This window comes from Myxocyprinus asiaticus, chromosome 14, assembly GCF_019703515.2.
Source record: "Myxocyprinus asiaticus isolate MX2 ecotype Aquarium Trade chromosome 14, UBuf_Myxa_2, whole genome shotgun sequence".
Classification (NCBI taxonomy): domain Eukaryota; kingdom Metazoa; phylum Chordata; class Actinopteri; order Cypriniformes; family Catostomidae; genus Myxocyprinus; species Myxocyprinus asiaticus.
Genome location: NC_059357.1, coordinates 45071459 through 45095506, shown reverse-complemented (window position 1 = coordinate 45095506; position 24048 = coordinate 45071459). Strand labels below are relative to the sequence as shown.

At 37.4% G+C, this 24048-nt stretch overlaps 3 protein-coding genes across 9 annotated transcripts in view; 1 reads left to right on the top strand and 2 right to left on the bottom strand.

Annotated features, from left to right (window-relative positions):
* The first annotated feature begins 392 nt into the window (after nucleotides 1-392).
* Nucleotides 393-9812, top strand: LOC127452178 (gastrula zinc finger protein XlCGF49.1-like). The gene is made up of 2 exons (XM_051717483.1): nucleotides 393-649; nucleotides 8116-9812. The coding sequence occupies exons 1-2, from the start codon at nucleotides 568-570 to the stop codon at nucleotides 8667-8669; spliced, it is 636 nt and encodes a 211-aa protein (XP_051573443.1). The 5' UTR covers nucleotides 393-567; the 3' UTR covers nucleotides 8670-9812.
* A 528-nt stretch (nucleotides 9813-10340) lies between these two features.
* On the bottom strand, nucleotides 10341-23244 carry LOC127452171 (gastrula zinc finger protein XlCGF7.1-like). Of its 2 annotated transcripts, XM_051717470.1 has the most exons (4): nucleotides 22509-23244; nucleotides 20194-20266; nucleotides 15906-16829; nucleotides 10341-14318 (listed from the first exon to the last, which is right to left on the bottom strand). In XM_051717470.1, exons 2-4 carry the CDS (start codon nucleotides 20264-20266, stop codon nucleotides 14290-14292), a joined length of 1026 nt encoding a protein of 341 aa, XP_051573430.1. In that variant the 5' UTR covers nucleotides 22509-23244; the 3' UTR covers nucleotides 10341-14289. The 2 variants fall into 2 exon arrangements, with proteins under 2 accessions (XP_051573430.1, XP_051573431.1); XM_051717471.1 differs by lacking the exon at nucleotides 20194-20266 and having other exon boundaries at nucleotides 22509-23241.
* The window catches only part of LOC127452166 (soluble calcium-activated nucleotidase 1-like), a 54573-nt gene continuing 40865 nt past the window's right edge, over nucleotides 10341-24048 (bottom strand). For 5 of the 6 annotated variants that reach the window (XM_051717459.1, XM_051717455.1, XM_051717457.1 and 2 more), the window contains 2 exons: nucleotides 12759-12805; nucleotides 10341-12678 (listed from right to left, as the gene is read on the bottom strand). The gene's annotated coding sequence lies outside the window, so the exon portion shown is untranslated. Of the gene's footprint in view, nucleotides 12806-24048 lie in introns of all 6 variants that reach the window. The other variant, XM_051717456.1, reaches the window with a different exon arrangement.

Here is a 24048-nt window from a genome sequence, read left to right as displayed (position 1 = left end):
ACTCTTGGATATTTGTTTTATATTGAATGATTCCAAGCAAAACAATCCCATGAGATCAGCAGTTACAGAAATACTCAAATCGGCCCGTCTGACACCAACAATCATGCCACGCTCCAAATCACTGAGATCACATTTTTCCGCATTCTGATGGTTGATGTGAAAATGAACTGAAGCTCCTGACCCGTATCTGCATGATTTTATGCATTGCACTGCTGCCACACGAGTGGCTGATTAGATAATCACATGAATAATTAGGCACCTAATAAAGTGCTCACTGCTCAGTGAGTGTGTTTGTCTGCAATTTACAACGTCTCTGGTTCAAGCTTTCAGTAGGTGGCGATAATGCGCTATATTTGTTTGTGATTCGCGCTATTAGACAAGAAGAAGATTATTCTCTGCAGAATGAGAATGAATTCGTCAGTTTCAGTTCTTTCAACAAGTTTTATTGAAGATTTTAAACGCTGTTCCAGTGTTTATTTTCAAGCAGAAAGCGGGAGAATTGCGAGTTGTCTGTAAATCAGCAAAACTCCAGGAAACAAGTGAAATCTGTGTGACACTGTTGTAAAGATGTTTATTAAAGAGGAGAGTGAAGATATGGGTTATCCAGAAGCATGCAGAATTAAAACAGAACACACTGAGGAACAAACAGGTTCGTGTTCAATCTTCATTCTTTACTTTCAGACAGTTAATCTGGGGGGTATTCCAGAAAGCAGGTTAAGCGATTTACCCTGGTAAGTTTACTCAGGTGACTGGTTCAACTTGAGGTAACTTTCAGGGTATGTTAGTAGCCATAGCAACTTACTCTCTGATCATAACCTGCTCCGGAGTAGGTTATGTTCCAGAGTTAGTTTATTTCAGGTAAATGTCAGTAAGTTTCAGAGGTTGTCCGCGCATGCGTGCACTTTTGATAGCGACACAGTGGGCGTGGAAACTTAGATTTCGCACACGATTGTACTTTTAAAGCAATATTATGGTAAAATGCAATCTTTACTTCACCTCACAAATCTTGTTCTGCCCGACATTTCCAGTCTCACACACCGCATATTTGCATTCAAAAGTGAACAAGTGTACACTGTTTTTTTAACGATTTTAATACTGTAATATTTTCAACGTAGAACACATTGGAAAGGCCTCCACATTCTTCACTGTAAACAAATGGCTTTATGTATTTATATTTAGCTTTTCTAATAAATAATTGTATTTCAGGATATTAATTTAATGAGCATATCTATAAATACATTTATTATAGCACCCACATTATTTTTTTTACAGTTCCTTCAGTCAGTGAATATTCATGTTATTTATAACATTATATTCCATCAGTATGCAGGTTATGTCTGCCAATTCAAAGCTTAAGCAATTAATCACTCGTTCTTCTTCTACACTAACTAGATAATATGTGATCATTTCACAGACCACAGATATAACATTATGGTTAGAGGTTAGAGATTTGATTTCTTCTCACTTTAATTCATGGACTTAAAGAAATGCACACATTTCCAGACTTGTTTATTGTACTTGCTTTATTATCTGCTAATATAAATGAGACATTCTGTCATTTACAGTCACCTACAGTGCTCTCCTTTAGCTGGTGGTCAAGTGATTCAATTAAAAGATGTCTTTCTGGTGTTCAGCCTCCTTTACTCCATTTGCAGCTGTATATGTTCCTTTTCTAAATTACATCTTTCAATATGAACATTTTACAGCTTCCTTTACTATTAGGAAGATATGAGACTTTTCTCTAACATTGAGATCATGAACATCTATAATGTATAATCAGACACATGATCTTCAGTTAAAACAACATAATTTCATTCAGTACCAAGTTGTTGGAGGTAGATGGATCCTCTACATGAGACTGCACGGCCATGGCCTTTTAGGAGACAAGACAACAAACAAGTTTTATTTTTGCCACACCAAATAAGAAAATGACATATCTCTGTGGTCCTCCATCATTCTCCACCTATGTTACAGCAGATCTTCATCTTATGAGTAATCATGAGTGTCCTACTGATAAACATTACATTACATCTATGACAAATTCTGACAACTGTGGGAGATCCTACAATTGAAAGAGGGTCCAGTATTACAATGAACCATCTGCAACTGTGGGAAATTAAAGGTGATATGATTCACCTTTGAGTTTTTAGAAGACCCGATGTTAAACTGAGTACATCAGATGGTATAAAAAATAAAGGAAATACATTCTGTTCGCATGACATACAGTAAAATAAAATTAGCATGCACAGAACATGATTAATCAAATTAAAATATACATTGGTGGCCAAAAGTTTGGAATAATGTACAGATTTTGCTCTGGTGAATAAAAGTACTAATTTCTTTCCATAAAAGTGGCATTCAACTGATCACAATGTATAGTCAGGACATTAATGAAGTGAAAAATTACTATTACAGTTTGAAAAAAAATGTTCAGAACTTATTAAACTACTTCAAAGAGTTCTCATCAAAAAAATCCTCCATGTGCAGCAATGACAGCTTTGCAGATCCTTGGCATTCTAGCTGTCAGTTTGTCCAGATACTCAGGTGACATTTCACCCCACACTTCCTGTAGCACTTGCCATAGATGTGACTGTCTTGTCAGGCACTTCTCACACACCTTACAGTCTAGATGATCCCACAAAAGGTCAATGGGGTTAAGATCCATAACACTCTTTTCCAATTATCTGTTGTCCAATGTCTGTGTTTCTTTGCCCACTCTAACCTTTTCTTTTTGTTTTTCTGTTTCAAAAGTGGCTTTTTCTTTGCAATTCTTCCCATAAGGCCTGCACCCCTGAGTCTTCTCTTTACTGTTGTACATGAAACTGGTGTTGAGCAGGTAGAATTATATTGTAGACTGTAGTGTACACCTTTGAATGAAATCTTCAGTTTTTTGGCAGTTTCAAGCATTGTATTGCCTTCATTCCTCAAAACAATGATTGACTGATGAGTTTCTAGAGAAAGCTGTTTCTTTTTTGCCATTTTTGACCTAATATTGACCTTAAGACATGCCAGTCTATTGCATACTGTGGCAACTCAAAAACAAACACAAAGACAATGTTAAGCTTCATTTAACGAACCAAATAGCTTTCAGCTGTTTGATATAATGGTAAGTGATTTTTCTAGTACCAAATTAGCAATTTAGCATGATTACTCAAGGATAAGGTGTTGGAGTGATGGCTGCTGTCTAGATTTGATAAAAACTGACTTTTTTCAAATAGTGATGGTGCTGTTTTTTACATCAGTAATGTCCTAACTATACTTTGTGATCAGTTGAATGCCACTTTGGTGAATTAAAATACCAGTTTCCTTCCGAAACAGCAAAATCTGTTCATTATTCCAAACTTTTGGCCACCAGTGTATAGTAAACCTATCATCATAATATTCATAGAATATGAATGTTAATACTTATACTGAAGTTCACTGCAAACTAATAACATAACGGTCGATCTATTAAAAATTAATGTAGGCAAGAGATGTCTAATATTAATGTTGAATTAAGCTTTTACATGTATGGTAAAACTTTATAGTTTTATTAATTAAAAAATTCACGCAATGATTCAGTATACTTTCTGTCAAGCAAACTCTCAGTCCTAAACCGATGCATCTCCTATCGCTATTACGATTGAAGATAAAGTAATGCTTGTTTGCTGTCATTAAAACGTAATGTTCTGTGTCACTGAAATATGGCACGTCTTTCTTCTTAGCGTCTGTTTCCATGGTGACTTGAGAATTCGGCGATCTGCTGAGAATGCATTTCTGAGTTCACCGTGAATGCACACAAACTCTGAGTTTCAAACTCATGGTTGAGTGAACTAACCCCGCGCAGGTGTTCTGGAACCCACATACCACGAGTAAGCAAATTTCGAGTTAATCAGCTGAGAGTTCAGGTTTAATGTCACAGTAAGGGAACCTTGCTTTCTGGAATACCCTTCTGTGTGATGTTTTTACCTATTCCCATTAAGATTGTTGTGTTTGCATTTCATAAGTTATATAGTGGAACTATCACAGATGAGGGCTGTAACAAGCATCTGTGAATGAGATGTGCATAAGCATAACATGACATTAAAACCATCTGCCTAATATCGTGTAGGTCCCCCTCATGCCGCCAAAAAACTCTGACCTGTCGAGGCATGGACTCCACAAGACCTCTGAAGGTGTCCTGTGGTATCTGGCACCAAGATGTTAGCAGCAGATCCTTTAAGCCCTGTAAGCTGTGAGGTGGGGCCTCCATGGATCAGACTTGTTGGTCCAGCACATCCCATAGATGCTCAATCGGATTGAGATCTAGGGAATTTGGAGGCCAAGTCAACACTTTGAACCCTTTGTCATGTTCCTCAAACCATTCCTGAACAATTTTTGCAGTGTGTCAGGGCGCATTATACTGCTAAAAGAGGCCACTGCCATCAGGGAATACCATTGCCATGAAGGGGTGTGCATGGTCTGCAACAATCTTTAGGTAGGTTGTACATATCAAATTAACATCCACATGAATGCCAAGACCCAAGGTTTCCCAGCAGAACATTGCCCAAAGCATCGCACTGCCTCTGCCGGCCTGCCTTCTTCCCATAGTGCATCCTGCTGCCATCTCTTCCCCAGGTAAACGACGCACACACACTTGGCCATCAACATAAATGCATGATGCATCAGACCAGGCCACCTTCTGCCATTGCTGCATGGTCCAGTTCTGATGCTTACATGCCCATTGTAGGCACTTTCGGTGGTGGACAGGGGTCAGCATGGGCACTCTGACCGGTCTGCGGCTACGCAGCCCCATATGCAGCAAGCTGTGATGCACTTTGTTCTGACACCTTTCTATCATGGCCAGCATTCATTTTTTCAGCAATTTGTGCTACAGTAGCTTCTGTGGGATTGGACAAGACAGGCTAGCATTTGCTCCCCACACGCATCAGTGAGCCTTGGGCGCCCATGATCATGTTGCAGGTTCACTGGTTGTCCTTCCTTGGACCACTTTTGGTAGTTACTAACCACTGAATACCGGGAACACCCCACAAGACCTGCCGTTTTGGAGATGTTCTGACCCAGTCGTCTAGCCATCACAATTTGGCCTTTGTCAAAGTCACTCAGATCATTACGCTTGCCCATTTTTCCTGCTTCCAACACATGAAATTTGTTGCATGCTGTTTATTGCCTTATTTTGGTTTAATGCATTATCACAGTTAATAGATTATCATTCTCTATCTGTTAGTGAGCGTAAACACTCATATAAATGGGCACCATACAATTTATGCAACTGTATTGTCATTTATTTCTCATTCAAATCAGCATACATTTGTTTTAAAGGCACATTTATGGTTTGTGTTACAATTGCCAAACCTTAAATAGCCAAAGTCCAAATTCCAAGCTTTTAAAAGACACACATTTTTCAAATTAGAAGCTTTTAATGAATTAGCCAGCAGTTCCAAGTTAAAGGATTAAATATTAAAACTTTTTTTTTTGTCGGGGGCCTGGGTAGCTGTAACAATGCTGGCAAAGACAGTGATGAAGACAATGACGATGAAGTAACGAACCCAAGTGCAGATTATTTTTCATATGTGGACCCAAAACCCTGACTACAAACGTGATCTAAACAAAAACAAGACAATGGCAAACATGAGGGCTTAAATAAAAGGACATGGGTAACAGGTAAACAAGACAACCAATCAGAAGACTAAACAATAAACAAGATAACAAGACTAAATTAACTTAAACCAATGAAAAGACAAGACTAATAACAAAGTAATCAAACAATGAACCAATGAAAACAAGACACATGAACAGGGGAAACACATGACAAGATCACATGAGGGAACAGGAAATGACATGACAGGAACAGGAACTAAACTTGAAAATAAGACATGAAAACAAGAACAAAACACATAAACATGACAATAGCTCAGCGAGTATTGACGCTGACTACCACCCCTGGAGTCGTGAGTTCAAATCCAGGGCGTGCTGAGTGACTCCAGCCAGGTCTCCTAAGCAACCAAATTGGCCTGGTTGCTATGGAGGGTAGAGTCACATGTGATAACCTCCTCGTGGTCGCTATAATGTGTGGTTCTTGCTCTCAGTTGCCTCCGTGTCTGAGACCGTCAATCCATGCATCTTATCACGTGGCTTGTTGAGTGTGTTACCGTGGAGATGTAGCACTTGTGGAGGCCCACACTATTCTCTGCGGCATCCACGCACAACTCACCACGGATTGACGGTCTCAGACGCGGTCTCAGGCGGCAACTGAGATTCGCCCTCCACCACTCTGATTAAGGCGAGTCACAACACCACCACAAGGACAGAGCGCATAAAAAAACTAAATATCAATATCTGTAATGTCCACAATGAGCTGTGAATTATCGGTTATTGTATCGGCCTAAAAATTCCATACTACTAACAATGACTGTAAATTGCTTTTTTTATGAATACATTTGTACCAAAGGTCTTTTCTCCATTTTGATAAATGGGATCGCTTCTAACTGTTATGTGTTTGTACTGACCATATAATAATAATTACTATTAAGTTACATAGTATATCACCCACAACATTAAAACCACTGACAGGTGAAGTGAATAACATTGATTATCTCATTACAATGGCACCTGTTAAGGGGTGGGATATATTAGGCAGCAAGTTAACAGTCAGTTCTTGAATTTCATGTGTCAGAAGCAGGAAAAATGGGCAAACGTAAGGATCTGAATGACTTTGACAAGGGCTAAATTGTGATGGCTAGACGACTGGATCAGAGCATCTCCAAAATGGCAGGTCTTGTGGGGGTGTTCCCGGTTTGCAATGGTTAGTACCTACCAAAAATTGTCCAAGGAAGGACAACCAGTGAACTGGCGACAAGGTCATGGGCGGTCAAGGCTCATTGATACGCGTGGGGAGCGAAGGCTAGCCCATCTGGTCCGATCCCACAGAAGAGCTACTGTAGCACAAATTGCTGAAAAACTTAATGCCATGATAGAAAGGTGTCAGAACACACAGTGCATCAAAGCTTGCTGCGTATGGGGCTGCGTAGCCGCAGATCGGTCAGAGTGCCCATGCTGACCCCTGTCCACCGCTGAAAGTGCCAACAATTGGCACGTGAGCATCAGAACTGGACCATGGAGCATTGGAAGAAGGTGGCCTGGTCTGATGAATCACATTTTCGTTTAGATCATGTGGACGGCCGGGTGCGTTTGTGTTTTTTACCTGGGGAAGAGATGGCAGCAGGATGCACTATGGGAAGAAGGCAGGCCGGCAGAGGCAGTGTGATGCTCTGGGCAATGTTCTGCTGGGAAAGCTTTGGTCCTGGCATTCATGTGGATGTTACTTTGACACGTACCACCTACCTAAATATTGTTGCAGACCATGTATTATCCTCTTTCAGCAGGATAATGCGCCCTGCCACGCTGCAAAAATTGTTCTGGAATGGTTTGAGGAACATGACAAAGAGTTCAAGGTGTTGACTTGGCCTCCAAATTCCCCAGATCTCAATCCGATTGAGCATCTGTGGCATGTGCTGGACCAACAAGTCTGATCCATGGAGGCCCCACCTCGCAACTTACAGGACTTAAAGGATCTGCTGCTAACATCTTGGTGCCAGATACCACAGAACACCTTCAGAGGTCTTGTGGAGTCCATGCCTCGACGAGTCAGGTTTGTTTTGTTGTGGCTGATCGGTGTATACCATTAAGTTACAGTAATATAATGCCGGTCAATGTTTTTGGGCAAATTAAACTATGTAGGCAAACACTTTGCATACATATAGATGTGATCAGGTATTTGCCTGATAAATTATATTTTAAGCTAAAATTATGTTAAAAGCGACTAATCGAGTTATAATCTGGTAAATGCTTTCAGTTCGACCTGCTGTTTTGGGAAATTCATCAAAACTACTGTACGGCATTCACGATACAATATAACTGTGACAGAGAAGTTCTTTCCAGAAAGCAAGCACTGAGACTTTGTGTTCTACTTTGTCTTGAATGTTGAAGAATGTTGTTTACTGTAGTTCATAATGCATGCTATAGGCTACATAAATGCATAGCCAACATATACCCCACTTTTTGGCCATTTAAAACAGATAAATTAAAGAATATAGATAAAGGCCACATTTATTGATTTTCATATTTTCTTTTTAGACTTAATGGAAATGAAAAAAGAAAATCAAGAACTGATAGAAGAGAAAGAAGGAAGTCAAGAACTGAAAAAAGAAAATCAAGAACTGATAGAAGAGAAAGAAAGACAAGAACTGAATGAAATGGAGGAACAACAGAATCCTGATCAGTTCATAACTGGAGAAAATTCACAGACTGGGAAGAATTCTTCAGTAAACAGAACTCAAGCCAAAAATAATTTCACATGCCATCAGTGTGGAAAGAGTTTCACACAGAAAGTAAATCTTAAGAGACACACAATAATTCACAGTGGAGAAAAACATTACACATGCCCTCAGTGTGGAAAGTGTTTTCTGCTTAAAAGAACCCTTGAAGTTCACACGAGAATTCACACTGGAGTGAAGCCTTACACATGCAATCAATGTGGAAAGAGTTTCAGTTTGTCACACAACTTAAAACGACATGAGAGAGTGCATACTGGAGAGAAGCCATACCACTGCTCTTCATGTGGGATAAGTTTCTGTCAATTAAGGTCTTTAAGAAATCATAGAAATGGGCATTGCCAAGAGTTGTTGTAGTGAGCAAACTGCAGGAAATGGTATGTCATTGGTATGAAATTTAGAGAAACTCAAATGATAGAATTGCTCTTTTGAAAGAAATATTATCGTAAAGGCTCATTTGCTACATTGCATTTACCTGTAGTGATGAATCAGCTGTCCTTCTATGTAAAAGGGTAGTAGGATGTAGAGCTGGGTGATATAGTGAAAACAAATACAGTTGTTCTGAATGTATTCAGAATTAAATCACATTCAAACTCTTTTTCAAAAGTACTGATCATCCACCTGTCATCATATTTCAGAAAGCTGAGTTAACCAACTCTGACAAACCCTGAACTCTTAGTTGATTAATCTGAGAATTGATCCCAGAATACCAGATTTGAGTTAGTTTACTCAACCCTGAGTTTGAAATTCTGTGCACAGTCACACTGAACTTAGAAAGGCATTCTCAGCAGAGCGCCCAATCCACGAGTCACAATGGAAACAGACGCTAAGAAGAAATGTGCGCCATATTTCAGTGACGCAGATCTTGAAGTCTTAATGACTATGAATGAGCATTATAACGTCATCTTTACTCGTAGTGATAGGGCATGCATCGCTTTAGGACTGAGAATTTGCTTGACGGAAAGCATCAATGTGTGAGTTTTTAAATTCATATAGTTTTAACACTTATAAAAACCAAATTCAACATTTACATTAGACCTCTCTCGCACACATTAATGTTTAATAGGTTGACCATTGTTATTTGTTTGCAGTGAACTTCAGTATAGGTATTATCATTTATATTATACAGTATTAATGTTATAAAAATGGCTTACTATATATTATTTTATTTTAAGGTTAATTTTACTGGTATTTTACCATGTACTGTGCATTATTGTGCTTTTTTTTATTTCACTGTATGTCATGTGACCTGTATGTACTCCTTTTATTTTTAATTCCATCTGATGTACCCAGTTTAACATTTGGGTTTCTAAAAATGTGCATCATATCATATCATCTTCCATTTTCCACAGTTGTCATAATTTTCCATAGATGTAATGTAATGTTTTTCAGTAGGACACTCATGATTATTCATAAGATAAAGATGTGATGGAGGACCACAGAATTATGTGTCATTTATATCCTTTACTTATTTGGTGTGGCATTAAAACTTGCTTGTTGTTTGTCCTCTAAAAGGCTGGTCGTTCTCATGTACAGTAAGGTCCATCTGCCTCAAGCAACTTGGTACTGAATGAAATGTTGTTTTAAATTGAAAGTCATGTGTCTGATTATACATTATAGATGTTAATGATCTCAAAATTGGTGGTCCATGAGATGATCACATATTATCTATTTAGTGAAGAATGAGTGAAGAATTTTATTGCTTAAGCTTTGACACAAAATAATGAAGCAAACAAAAGTTGAAAACACAATGAACATTGGTCCCAACACAACATATGGTAATTGACAGAAAATAAATATTTGTAGAGACATTTGAAGTCGCTCACTGCTGAAGTATCCCGAAAAACACATTACTGGGTTTCCACAAACTCTCACATATCCAGACCTTCAGCGGCACAAGATTGCAGCTTATTCTATCCAAGAACTGATATTTGAAGTGATCAAACACAGTTCATATTGTTGATATGCCATTTTAAAGATGGTGTTTCTAAGAAATACATCAGAAATATAAAAGACTAACATGAAAAAAATAATAAAACATTTTTTATTGTACATTACAAATAATGCAATTGTACAAAAAACACATGGAAAAATAGCAGAAATACATAGAGACTCTCAGACATATTACACGGAATATAGTTTTGCTTGAATAATGACAACATGACAAACATGAATGGAAAGCAAGTCCTGCAGTCTCTATATAGTTAACGGCAGAACAAAGTGCGATTCTATGTGCTCATTTTCATTCTGTTCCTCTCTAGACAGCAGCACAGTGCACTACACTATTTGGACTACACACACATTTCAAACAAGGTGACAAATTTAACCTCAACAATTACATCATAAATTACAAATTACGATAATTTCTCCAAGAACACAAGACTTTACACAACTGATGAATTGAATTAAAAAAAGAACAACAGATCATATCTACACACACTTGTACACAAACATGTCCAGACAAAATAAGGTCGAATATTTTTATAAAAAGGCTGTGACATCAAGGCTGTCTTTGATTCGGTCTGTCATAACGAACTCTTCCTAAAACAGATTCCGAATGAAATAGGAGGAAATGATTCTGATTTATTTATACACTCACACTAGAGGACAGAAACCGCACTGAAGAGTCAAGAGGATGGACTTCACTTCCTCACTCACTGCAGTCAATATGAGGTCATTAGAAACACACACACAACACCTCAGTTCAATATGAGTCATTTACAGTGTGTTCTTCTGTCATTATCTGAGTGTGACCTGCATTAACACACACTACAGCATGACTGAAAGTGTCAATTTACTGTGTTTTTAGTGTGTACTACATGTGTGTACTTCTGAATACTTTGACATTGTGCTTCTACACAGTCATGCACATTTGAATTTAATAGAGAGAGAGAAAAAGACAAGATTTTGATTTTGTGTGAATTATATACGCACATACATCCCAGATTAGATTACACAGTGAATGTGTGTACTGTAAGTGTGTGTGTTAGAGACGCTGTAGAAGGACAGAATGCCGGCTGGACAGTCCAGATACACTCCTACTCTATTTGAGCCTCGTGAACGAGTAGATATGACAGTTTCTTTATCATTGTGTCTGACAGTGAAATTGTTATTAGAGCAGATCAGACTCCAGAACTTTTCACTTTATCCAAACCAACAGTCATCACTCCCTCCTTTCCTGTTGATTTCTTTATATGTCACTGATATATAAACTAGTGATCGACCGATATGGGTTTTTTAATGGCTGATGCCGATATATCACACAATTTAATATAGTAAATAACAAACATAAAATTGCTAAAATTCTTATTTAGCAATATATTTACTCAATTTCACAGAACACTTTAACTTTGTAAAAAAAGAATCTAAATAATATTGTATTTTAAATGGTAGATAGCAGTTTCTTCTGATTTCTGTTTAGTCATCAAATTTGAGTAATTTATTCGCACATGAAGAAATAGTTAATATATTAGGAAGAAGGAAATAACAGTACACACAACCGTGGATGGCATGTCCACGTTAGCAATCGCATTTTCTCAAAAAATACATCTTTTTAAACGAGATATCTGCATATTTGCAGACGGTATATAATAGAAGTTTTATTGATATTTGCCTTTTATCATTAGAAAAGAAAGTTAAAAGTGACAGGGAACTGCTGAGGAGAGGCTGATAGAATATGTTCTTTAAAGGTAAATAAGTGAGGGCTCCACAGGATGCTGAATCTGTTGAAGTTGTGTGAGGTTGGTTTATTACCTCTGTTTAAACTAGATATGTGCATATTTGCAGATAGTATATGATATTAGCTTTATTGATATTTGCCTTTTTATCATTAGACAAGACAGTTAAAAGTGACAAGGAACTGTTGAGGAGAGAGAGGGAGAATGAAACATGCGAGCGCTTTCACATTATGAGCTCAAACGTGTCTGTCGTAGCTCTGATATGTGGACCGTTTAAATGACGCTGTGTTGCACACCAGTCTGTTATTGTAGGTACACGATGCACGTAACAACAAAACGAACCGTGACTGGTCGTTTACGTGTCTCAGTCTCTTCACATGCAAGCAGCTGATTCTCAGAGTCCTCAAGAAACAAATCGGCCAAACGGGAAAATGTACTGGCCGATGCAATAATTAAAAAAATCTGAATATCGGCCTTGGCCGATATATCGGCCAATCACTAATATAAACATCACGTCCACTGCATTCAAACTCCCAGTAACAGCATCCAGACAGACTCTCTCTACACATAACCTCAGGATACACAACAAATCTCTATGGATGATCAGGATATGACTGATGCTCTTCAACACGTGTCACCTTTCTAATGAGCGTTTACTGTGTTTGGATCCAGTGTGAGATCACAGGCATCTGAACACATGAAGAAAACATTTACAACACAACAATCACTGAGGCAGTGTGTGTGTGTGTGTGTGTGTGTTTGGACTTACATAGATGTAGTCATGATGTAATCATGAACTCTCCCCCATGATTCACACTATAAAAGACAAACACACACAGGTCAATTTCTTTCCCTCATATGCAGTAAAAACTGTCTGTCTCTCACACACCTACTTAAACACACAGGGGGAAAAAAATACAGACATCAAACATCAACACAGATTTCTTACACACACAATAGTGATGAATGAATGCTACATTTATAGCGCTTTTCTGACACTACACTCAAAGCAAATTACATATTGAACAGGGGACTCTCCTCAACCACCACCAGTGTGCAGCATCCACAGTGCGCTAGTACACTCACCACACACCAGTTGTTGGTGGAAAGAGAGTAGAGTTATAGAGCCAATTAATGGATGGGGATTTTTAGGAGGTCATAATGACGAAGGGCCAATGGGGGGAATTTAGCTAGGACACAAAGGTTATACCCCCTACTCTTTTCGAGAAGTGCCCTGGGATTTTTAATGACCACAGAGAAAGTCAGAACCTCGGTTTAATGTCACATCTGAAGGACGGTGCCTTTTTACAGTATTGTGTCCCTGTCACTATACTGGGGCATTGGTACCAACACAGACCACAGGGTAAGCACCCCCTGCTGGCCTCCCTAATACCTCTTCCAGCAGCAACCTTAAGTTTTCCCCAGCAGGTCTCCCATCCAGGTACTGACCAGACTCAACCCTGCTTAGCTTCAATGGGCAACTGGTCTTGAACTACAGAGTGATATGTCTACTGATCAGAAAATATTCAATCATATTTCATGAAGATAAACTGAAAGTGATAGTATTTTTTATAATGCTTTTTATAATGCATTGTTTTATCACTTGGATATATATATATATATATATATATGTTTTATTTTTTTCACTTTTTGGAAACATTGGTGAATCAAATAATAAAGGTGAAAAAAGTCAAATAATAAACAAAACTATGCAAAGTAAAAGGATATACAACCAAGACTACATGAAATACAAGTTGACAGATGAATCACACTTATGTTTATGCTTTTGCACAGCAGAGGCAACGCGCTAATGAGAGATGAATTGCCGTCAAATGGTCCTTTTACATTAAAAGCAAATGATTGCTGTTAGCACATTCAGACCTTTACAATAGCTGGTGCTAATCAACAAGCAATTTTACCACACTATGGTAGGTGGTGTAAAGCACCTTTCAGCTGGTCTGCCCTTCATCTTTCACAGATGAGAAGAAGAAATTACTTGACAACAGGGGTGTGCAGTCAGCACCTTCAAACCCTTCAGAGAAGAGGTGACATAAACTGAGATGGAAATGCTGTTCAAATAATGAAACATTCTTCCCCTGTTTATTTAACAATGTATGTGCTTTAAACAAATAAATGCATTACAATATTTAAATATACAACTTAAAAAACAACTTAAATATAATGTACACCATAAATATCTTCACATTGTTCCTGTTTGACGGATACCATATGGGAAGAGCTGTAAACTGATACCTACCTGTCGCAAGATTGTCTGTGACTTCTCTTATAAAACAGCAATTTTATCGTAGTAAACTCCACACATAGTTCACTATAAAAGGATTGTTAAGTATATAAAACATTATGTTAAAGATTAGCAGACAGGCAGTCAATTCATTAAGTGAACTGTTTCCACTCAAAAGTAGTTTATTCAGCACACTGAATCAACTCCTTAAGGCCCCGATATACTTCAGAAGAAGTTCTTCTTCATTCTTTGTTCAGTAGTAAAAAGAAAGTTCTAAACATCCAAGTAACGGTATACTGTTTGCGAACATTCAGACACCGGCCACATCGCTTTGGTTTTGATACCATAGCAAAAATATGCTAATATGATAATGTGCTATTGAACACACCATTTTAGTTATTTTTAATTATTTAATTATTATTTAAAGAATTATGGTTTAATTATTATTATTTTCCAGAAGTTTCCAGAACATTTTTTAAGTTGATTTTAGTTTCATCATCAAAATGGTGTCTAATTAATAAATTCTTAAAACTTTTAACAAGTGAAAATAGAACTTTTAAACATCTCATTGCATTTTGTTTTGCCAAAATGTTATTCAACAACTGTCTTGCTTGTGATATTTTGATTAATTATTATTATTATTACAGTGAATATTACATTTTACAATTGTAATATATTTTTATTCAATTTCAGGCATCTAGATTTTATTTTGAATCGTGCTTTTATTATGACGTGTTTTTTTCCGCAAGCTTCACTTTTCCAGATAAACAGTTCACGACACAGTGCAGTGTGATCATTGAAGACGTTTAAGTCACGTCTGAAATCTCATCTCTTTACACTGGCCTTTGAGTCTGACAAGTTAAATGTCGGACACATTTTTGAAGTGTTTGTATTTTAGATTACTGGTGTTTGCGTATGTGGTAATCTTGATTTTTTTACATTATATTCCTATGAAGCACTTTGGTCAACTCTATGGTTTTAAATGTGATATAAATAAAGCTGAGCTGAGATTAAAGCGCAAATGCTGTGATTTTAATTATATAAATATATATTTTACATGTGCTGCGTGGTTCACAGTAGATTAGAGCTCTGCTCTGTCATCTCATACAACATGAATGATTCTCAATGTCTGTGGAGTTTCTAGTGGATGAGCGGTCAGATTTATTTAAACTACGCAGCTCATCCACAGTAAGATTGCTGCCTTTAGTGGTTTAATAAATCACACTTGGACATGTCACGATTCTAATTTGACTAATTGTCCATTTCAGTGTACAAGAAGTAACAAAGTACACTTTCAAAATAAGCCAATGAGCATTTTAAAGCTGTCGTGTGTCAGTCATACAGCACGCTGGTACCGGATAGAGTCGGTGTTCGGTACTACCGGTACTGCAGAAACACTAGTATCGTAACATCTTTTTTATTTTAGTATCGTATTAGTACCGAAGCACCGGTCATTTTGACAACAATAATGGTACTATACGCATGTTATTTATTATAGTCCAGACTTTAAATGCAACACTAAAGTTGTGCAAAATGTAACAAAGGGTCCCTGCTCTGTCTCTGTATTTACCAAAGGGTCCTTAGTTTGAAACAGGTTGAAGATACCTGATCTAAACTATAACAGTGAGTTCTGCTATTACAGTGACAAGTTTATTTCAATCTCATATTACTTACACAAAGACTTTGGATGACACCTTTTCATATGAACCATTAGATTACTAATTTGGATGAAACTCCTCCCACATGAAGTGCAGTGGTATGGCTTCTCTCCGGTGTGGATCCTCTCATGTGATTTCAGACTTGATGACTGAGTAAATCTCTTGTCACAGTGTGAACACTTGAAAGGTTTCTCTCCAGTGTGAATTCTCTCATGTATTTTCAGGGATCTTCTCTGAGTGAATCTTTTGTCACAGTGTGAACACTTGTAAGGTTTTTCTCCAGTGTAGATTCTCTTATGTGCTTTAAGGGATTCTAACCGAGTGAATCTCTTGTCACAGTTTGAACACTTGTAAGGTTTTTCTCCAGTGTGACTTTTTTGGTGCTGTTTCAATTCGCCGACTGTAGTAAAAGTCTTCACACACTCAAAGCACACATAATTTTTCACACCGCTGTGTATATTCTGGTGCTTTTTTAAATCGTTCAGATGTGCAAAACTCTTTCCGCACTGATGGCAAGTGTGCGGCTTCTCTCCAGTGTGAACCTTCATGTGACTCTTTAAGTTTGCTTTATCATTGAAACTCTTTCCACACTGATCACATGTGTACGGCTTCTCTCCAGTGTGAATTCTCAAGTGCCTCATAAGATGTTCCTTTCGTATGAAACGCTTTCCACACTGATTACATGTGTACGGTTTCTCTCCTGTGTGGATTCTCATGTGATTCCGAAGTTTCGCTTTAATTGTAAAACTCTTTCCACACTGATGACATGTGTGCAGTTTCTCTGCAGTGTGAACTCTTTTGTGTTTCGAAAAGGATTCTTTACGTGTGAAACTCTTTGCATACACAGGGCAGGTAGCAGATTTTTCATCTCCTCTTCTCTTCTCTTCAGTGTGTGAGTGATGATAATGATTCTCCTTCACTTTATTGACTTCCATCAGGTCTAAAATGAACATAATAAAGTGCAGTTTTATAAGCAAGTGCAAAATAGCTACACAGCTTTCCAGAAACCAGATCTCAAAACTCAAAAACACATGATTTGACTAGACTAAGACTTTAGTGATGTGTCACTTATTAATAAAAATTATTTAGGGAATACTGAAAGAATTTATGTTTATATCTGATCAATCCATTCGGACAGCGATAAGCTGAAGTGTGCGTAATTCTAGCGATTGTAGTCGTGGCCACCAACAAAATTTCAAATATAGTGAAAACACGATTTATGAGCATGTAGCTGGTAGGAGAGCACGGGTAGGACAAACAGAATATCCGTAGGGATGCACGATATATTGGCTGCCGAATCCAATATATTATTGGCCGTTAACCGGGAAAATCAAAATATTATTATCGCGCCGATAATGGAATTACCGCCAATATTTACGCTGTTAATTTGGTATGGTTCAGTCACTTGTGGCTGTCCGAGTCTCTGCCTGAATGAAATATGCTTGCAGGCAGTCAGAGATTCTCAGCCGCAAGCGACTACATGTGCACACACAACATGCCTGTGTGAATGAAAGCAAAGCTCATATTGCTCTGTGTGGATTATTTTAACATCTCTGCACCTTGTTACGTTGTTTTGGGTCTGGTTTTAATTCGAGATCGTCTGCTGTGAGTAACGACATGCCATTTCCCATATTCTGTTTATGTTTCATGAAGCAATAAATTAAAACATCACAAAAACATGTATGTATGTTACTTGGGGGCGATCATTTTCACTTAATGAAACATAAACAGAATGTGGAAATTGCACATTGTTACTTGCAGCATGGCATTGCGATTAAACAATCCTCAAAACAACCTAACACAATTTATAGATTTTGAAGAATGTTTCACAGAGTGCATTGAGATGGCGAAGATAATTTGTGAGTGAAACGAATGTGAGTTGAGACTTTTCTAATGTTGTGACTCCTGACTAGACTTGCCACGATATCATAATTTTCACACTGGTGCGGTGTTCACGTTCAAACCGACTAACACCGGTATAGTGGTACTATGGGGTAATTTTCGTTAAGCAATAGGCAACTTGATTTCAAACTTGGAACTTTATTTATTTTAACTACAAATTCAAGTGAAACTGAAAAAAAGGAAATGCAATTAAAATGGAACTTTTTGAAAACTTTTTGAAAGATGGCTTTTCAACAGTTGTGAAGGGCATCATCTCTTTGGAAACTAATCTAATTCATCCATGCATTCTCTACCGGTCACAAAATTTCACAATTTGTTCACAATATTTTTATTTAAAAAAATAAAAATAATAATCATATATATATATCCATCCAATTACATCGTCAACCCCCCGACTGAGGGATCGGTGAATATTCTTGCTTTAGTTATTTTTCATTGAAAATTAAATTCATTTATTTAAAAAAAATAAAGAAACTAAAATCAAAGACATTTCTAAATTCAAATTGCACTTCATATGAAAAAAAAAAGGCATTAAAATAACAAAGAGGTAAAAAAAAGAAACATATTTAACCACCTTTCCATTTACCATCACGCAAGTGTCCGTCTATGACAACAGGCGGAATATTACTAATAAAATTAAGATCTGAAAACAATTATAAATGTAAACATAATTATAATAGTAATAACAATCACTGAAATATAAATCATGGTTCGAGGTGAATGTGTTTTTGTATTATTTAATCACAGACGTATAGGCTGCAGAGTTGCGCTCACAATGAACTGCTCTGTGGAAATAAAGCGAACTGAACTCAGACTGAGACTGAAACAACGAAAGAGTGAGAACCCTTTACATACGAGTGTTCCACAAGACTGCACGCCTCCAAACAAACAGCGCATCAGACATGCACATAGACTGCTTTTCTGTCATCTGTTCTTAAAAATATAATAAAGTGTGTTTCATAAAGCGCGTGTCTGTGTGTCTAACAGCATTTCTTGTGTCATTCCGAATCAGAGACGTCTTATAGTTGCCCACCATGCACATTATATTTGCTACCTGCAATTAAACATCTTCTGTCAGTGTGCGTGTCTGCCTGTGTAATTTGATACATTGGTAAAGAACATCTGGCTTTCAATGCATTATTTAGGTTCATTTATCATGGGTCGCAAACTCTTCATTAGGAAACTATTCTTTATTTAAGGCTATTCTATTTGTTAGGTTATTGTATTGATATTGGAAGTTCCATTCATAATGTTTCCACCTTTTACCCGGTATAAAATTTCACACCGGTGTTGTCCCTTGTACCAAGTAAAACCAGTAACACCGTACACCGTGGCAACTGTACTCATGACTATTCAACCTCTATAATGTTACCTATTCCCATTATGATTGTTGTGTTCACATTTCATAAGTTATACAGTGAAACTGTAAAGGATGGGCACTGTGACAATCATCTGAATGAGACACGCATAAGCACATACATAATACACAGACAGTCTAGCTGCTTTCATAAATCTTACACCATGTATACAGAGTTTAGTGTCTGTTTTGTGTGTTTTGTTGTTTTAATGTTCGTTACATGCTGTTTATTGCCTTATTTTGGTTTAATGCATTATTACAGCTTCATTATTCTCTCTCTGTTAGTGAGTCATCAGGATTATCGTAAACACTCATATAAATGGGCACCATACAATTTATGAAAGTGTATTTTCATTAATTTTTCATTCAAATCAGCATATGTTTTATAGACACATTTCTGGTTCATGTTACATCTGCCAAACCTTAAATAGCAGCAAGTCCAAATTCCAAGCTTTTAAATGACACATATTTCTCAAATGAGAAGCTTTTAATGAATTAGCTACCAGTTCCAGGTTAAAGAATTACAAATTAAAACTTTTTTTTAAATATCTGTATCGGCCACAATGAGCTATTAATTATCAGTTATCAGCCCAGAAATTCCATATTGGTGCATCCCTACAATGTCCAACGAATATTGAACCTATAACTAACTTTACTGCATTTTAGAAGCATCGGTGGCAGTTTCAATATTAGATACAGTTGAAGTCAGAAGTTTACATACACTTAGGTTGAAGTAATTAAAATTCATTTTTTTAACCACTCCACAGATTTCATATTAGCAAACTATAATTTTGGCAAGTCTTTTAGGACATCTACATTGTGCATGACATGAGACATTTTTCCAACAATTTTTTACGGACAGATTGTTTCACTTTTAATTGACTATATCACGATTCTAGTGGGTCAGAAGTTTACATACACTAAGTTAACTGTGCCTTTAAGCAGCTTGGAAAATTCCAGAAAATGATGCAATTAGCTTCTGATAGGCTAATCGGTTAATTGGAGTCAACTGGAGGTGTACCTGTGGATGTATTTTAAGGCCTACCTTCAAAAATACCTCCACAAGACTGGTTCATCCTTGGGATCAATTTCCAAATGCCTGAAGGTACCACGTTCATCTGTACAAACAATAGCATGCAAGTATAAACACCATGGGACCACGCAGCCATCACACCGCTCAGTAAGAGATGAACGTAATTTGGTGTGACAAGTGCAAAACAATCCAGAACAACAGCAAAGGACCTTGTGAAGATGCTGGAGGAAACAGGTAGACAAGTATCTATATCCACAGTAAACGAGTCCTATATCGACATAACCTGAAAGGTTGCTCAGCAAGGAAGAAGCCACTGCTCCAAAACCGCCATAAAAAAGCCAGACTACAGTTTGCAAGTGCACATGGGGACAAATATATTTTTGGAGAAATGTCTTCTGGTCTGATTAAACAAAAATTGGACTATTTGGCCATAATGACCATCGTTATGTTTGGAGGAAAAAGGGTGAGGCTTGCAAGCCGAAAAACACCATCCCAACCGTGAAGTATGGGGGTGGCAGCATCATGTTGTGGGGGTGCTTGCTGCAGGAGGGACTGGTGCACCTCACAAAATGGATGGCATCATGAGGAAGGAAAATTATGTGGACATCAAGACATCAGCATGAAGCTAAAGCTCGGTCGCAAATGGGTCTTACAAAAGGACAATGACCCCTAGCATACCTCCAAAGCTGTGGCAATATGGCTTAAGGAGAACAAAGTCAAAGTATTGGAGTGGCCTTCAAAAAGCCCTGACCTCAATCCGATAGAAAATTTGTGGGCAGAACTGAAAAAGCGTGTGCGAGCAAGGAGGCTTACAAACCTGACTCCGTTACATCAGTTCTGTCTGGAGGAATGGGCAAAAATTCCAGAAACTTATTGTGAGAAGCTTGTGGAAGGTTAACCAAAACATTTACTCAAGTTAAACAAATTAAAGGCAATGCTACCAAATACTAACAAAGTGTATGTAAACTTCTGACCCACTGGGAATATGATGAAAGTAATAAAAGATGAAATAAATCATTGTCTCCACTATTATTCTGATATTTCACATTCTTTTTTTTTATCCCCTTTTCTCCCAATACGGAATGCACAATTCCCACTACTTAGTAGGTCCTCGTGGTGGCGCAGTTACTCACCTCAATCCGGGTGGTGGAGGACAAGTCTCAGTTGCCTCCGCTTCTGAGACAGTCAATCTGCACATTTTATCACGTGGCTCGTTGTGCATGACACCGCAGTCTCCCAGAACGTGGAGGCTCATGCTACTCTCCGCGATCCACGCACAACTTACCACGCGCCCCATTGAGATCGAGAACCCCTAATCGCAACCATGAGGAGGTTACCATGTGACTCTACCCTCCCTAGCAACCAAGCCGATTTGGTTGCTTAGGAGACCTGGCTGGAGTCACTCAGCAAGCCCTGGATTCGAACTCACGACTCCAGGGGTGGAAGTCAGTGTTAATACTCGATGAGCTACCTTGGCCCCTGACATTTCACATTCTTAAAATAAAGTAGTGATCCTAACTGACCTGAGACAGGGAATGTTTTCTACGATTAAATGTCAGGAATTGTGAAAAACTGAGTTGAAATGTATTTGGCTAAGGTGTATGTAAACTTCTGACTTCAACTGTAGCTCCTGCTTCAGTTTTACTTACTGTGAGTAAAGGGGAAAAAAGTATATTAAGATTACTTAAACAGCGTGACTTTCCACGCTATTATCACCAAATCCTGTCTGTATGGCAAAGATTTTCTGTCCGACTGAATGCTTCTGAGCCCAACTTGTTTATGATCAATCTTATATTGTATTGGCAAGCGTTTATTGTTTTAAACAATAATTAAGAGGAAATATTTTTGTGTATTTTGCCAGGTTTTCAGAGTAATTAAAATACTACATGGAATATTATCTGTACCTTTAAAAAGTAATTTGTTAAACTGCAGTACCGTTTAAAATTATTTAGAATGTTTTTTTTGTTTTGTTTTGTTTTTTTTAAATGGTCTTACAAATGGTGCCAATTTTAAAATAAATGGTGAGCATTTACAAGACCTGTACATGGTCCTTATACTGCATAAATTCTAACTTCAAACATTGATTCGTCATTCATTTTGTTTAATCGTTTTACCTCATTTGACATTCTAAAGAACAAAACAACATGGCTTAAAGTTTGTGGGCAATTTTCATCATCATTTTTACTCAATTTTGGTTGGTATATTTGGTTGTCAGACAAAAGCATTATGTCAGAAAATATTAGAACTGAGAGAGAGAGAGAGAGAGAGAGAGAGAGAGAGAGAGAGAGAGAGAGAGAGAGAGAGAGAGAGAGAGAGATTGAGATTACCTGCTTCGGTCGCGACTCTCAGCTGTGATCTTATTGGCCTCTAATATTGATCGGCAGTAATTGTATTTGATGAAGAACGCACTTCTCGGCTGGTAAAACAGGACGTTCTGTTGTGTGAAGAGATTCCAGACAGACGTGTTTCTTCTTCTTCTAGTCAATGGCGGATCGCAATTTATCAGTGCATTACCGCCACCTACTGTTAGTATGGACCAGAGACGATAAACTGCAATGTTTTCTCACTATCTGAAGAGTTTCTTTACAGTATAAAACTTCAAACCTCCGATATTATAAAGACTTTTAAGAGATTAGTGACACATTTGTGTTTTAAATAATCTTTTTTTTCCCCTCCAGATTCAACAGTTGAAGAAAATGGACAACACATTTATTTTGTTCTGTTTGTGTGGTCTGGTTGGTGAGTTATAAACGCGTATCTTCCGTTTTAGTACAGAATAATAACCCCCTGTTTAAATCTGATTATTATTATTTTAACTGTTATTTGATCTTGTCCTTCGGGTGTGTTTGGTGTTGAGTGTCTGTGATGGAGAGAGATTTTGTCACTCTACACAATGATGTCACTGATGTACTGAATGGAGGTTTGGAGCTGGAAACATTTACATCTCTAATGTGACCGTGAATATTACTGCAGTACAAATGATAATGAGAGATTCAACGGCAGACTGCAAGTGGATCAAAGTGGATCTCTCACCATCACAAACATTAGAACAGTGGTTCTCAACCTTTTTTGGATGAACCCCCCTACTTCATTACCTGACCTCATGCCGCCCCCTTCCACCCCCATACCAAATTATGTGACATAATCTGAAAGCTGAGATATTTATTGTATAAGAAGAAAATATAAAACATAAAACTCAATATTTTTGTTATTTACTTAATTTGCAACTTAGTTTAATAATTGTACAGTTTTCTTCATAAATTCAGCAGGCTTTTGCACTATTAATGTGAGACCAAACCTTGCGTTTCTTGGATTCAAGCAAATGAGGGCTTTATCTGGGACCTATAAAATGAAAATGCGAAGACAGAAAATAATAATGTGATATTATTATTATTATTATTATTATTATATTTCAAAAATAAGTGAAATGACCAATAATATTGCATACTTTGTCCCAGTGAAATGCTCATTCTACAGTACGGCACTGATTTAGAGTTGGATGCAGATGTAAATTTTCTGGTATTAACAATGGTGAGGTTATCTACAACATAAGTAAAAAGTAAACACCTGATATATGTGGCTAAATAATTCTGACAGTGTGACTGTTGGTACTCCTTTCATCAGGCTCTTATTGATTCAAATCTCTTAGAATTTCTGAAGGCAAACAAAACCAGTTATATTTACACTCAAAAAAATATTTTAGCCTATTTTTATTTTTTATTTTTTGGATTTACGCATTTTACTCGTAATATTTTTTTTTTCATGTATTTTGCATTTGCCCATATGAAAATTTACCATAGTTTTTTTGTTTTCTTTTAACTGTGTTATTTGTAACAAGACCATAGTTAGCACATGGAATATGGATTT

Excerpts from the sequence above, each read along its gene's own strand:
- LOC127452171 (XM_051717470.1), bottom strand. The coding sequence starts at position 20,266 with ATGAACGTGGTACCTTCAGGCATTTGGAAATTGATCCCAAGGATGAAC. Across the intron at positions 16,830-20,193 it reads TTGTGGAGGTATTTTTGAAG|ACCTGATGGAAGTCAATAAA; the intron begins GTAGGCCTTAAA and ends TGTTCATTTTAG. Across the intron at positions 14,319-15,905 it reads GTGTCATCCAAAGTCTTTGT|TGAACTATGTGTGGAGTTTA; the intron begins GTAAGTAATATG and ends ATCCTTTTATAG.
- LOC127452178 (XM_051717483.1), top strand. The coding sequence starts at position 568 with ATGTTTATTAAAGAGGAGAGTGAAGATATGGGTTATCCAGAAGCATGC. Across the intron at positions 650-8,115 it reads ACACACTGAGGAACAAACAG|ACTTAATGGAAATGAAAAAA; the intron begins GTTCGTGTTCAA and ends TTTTCTTTTTAG.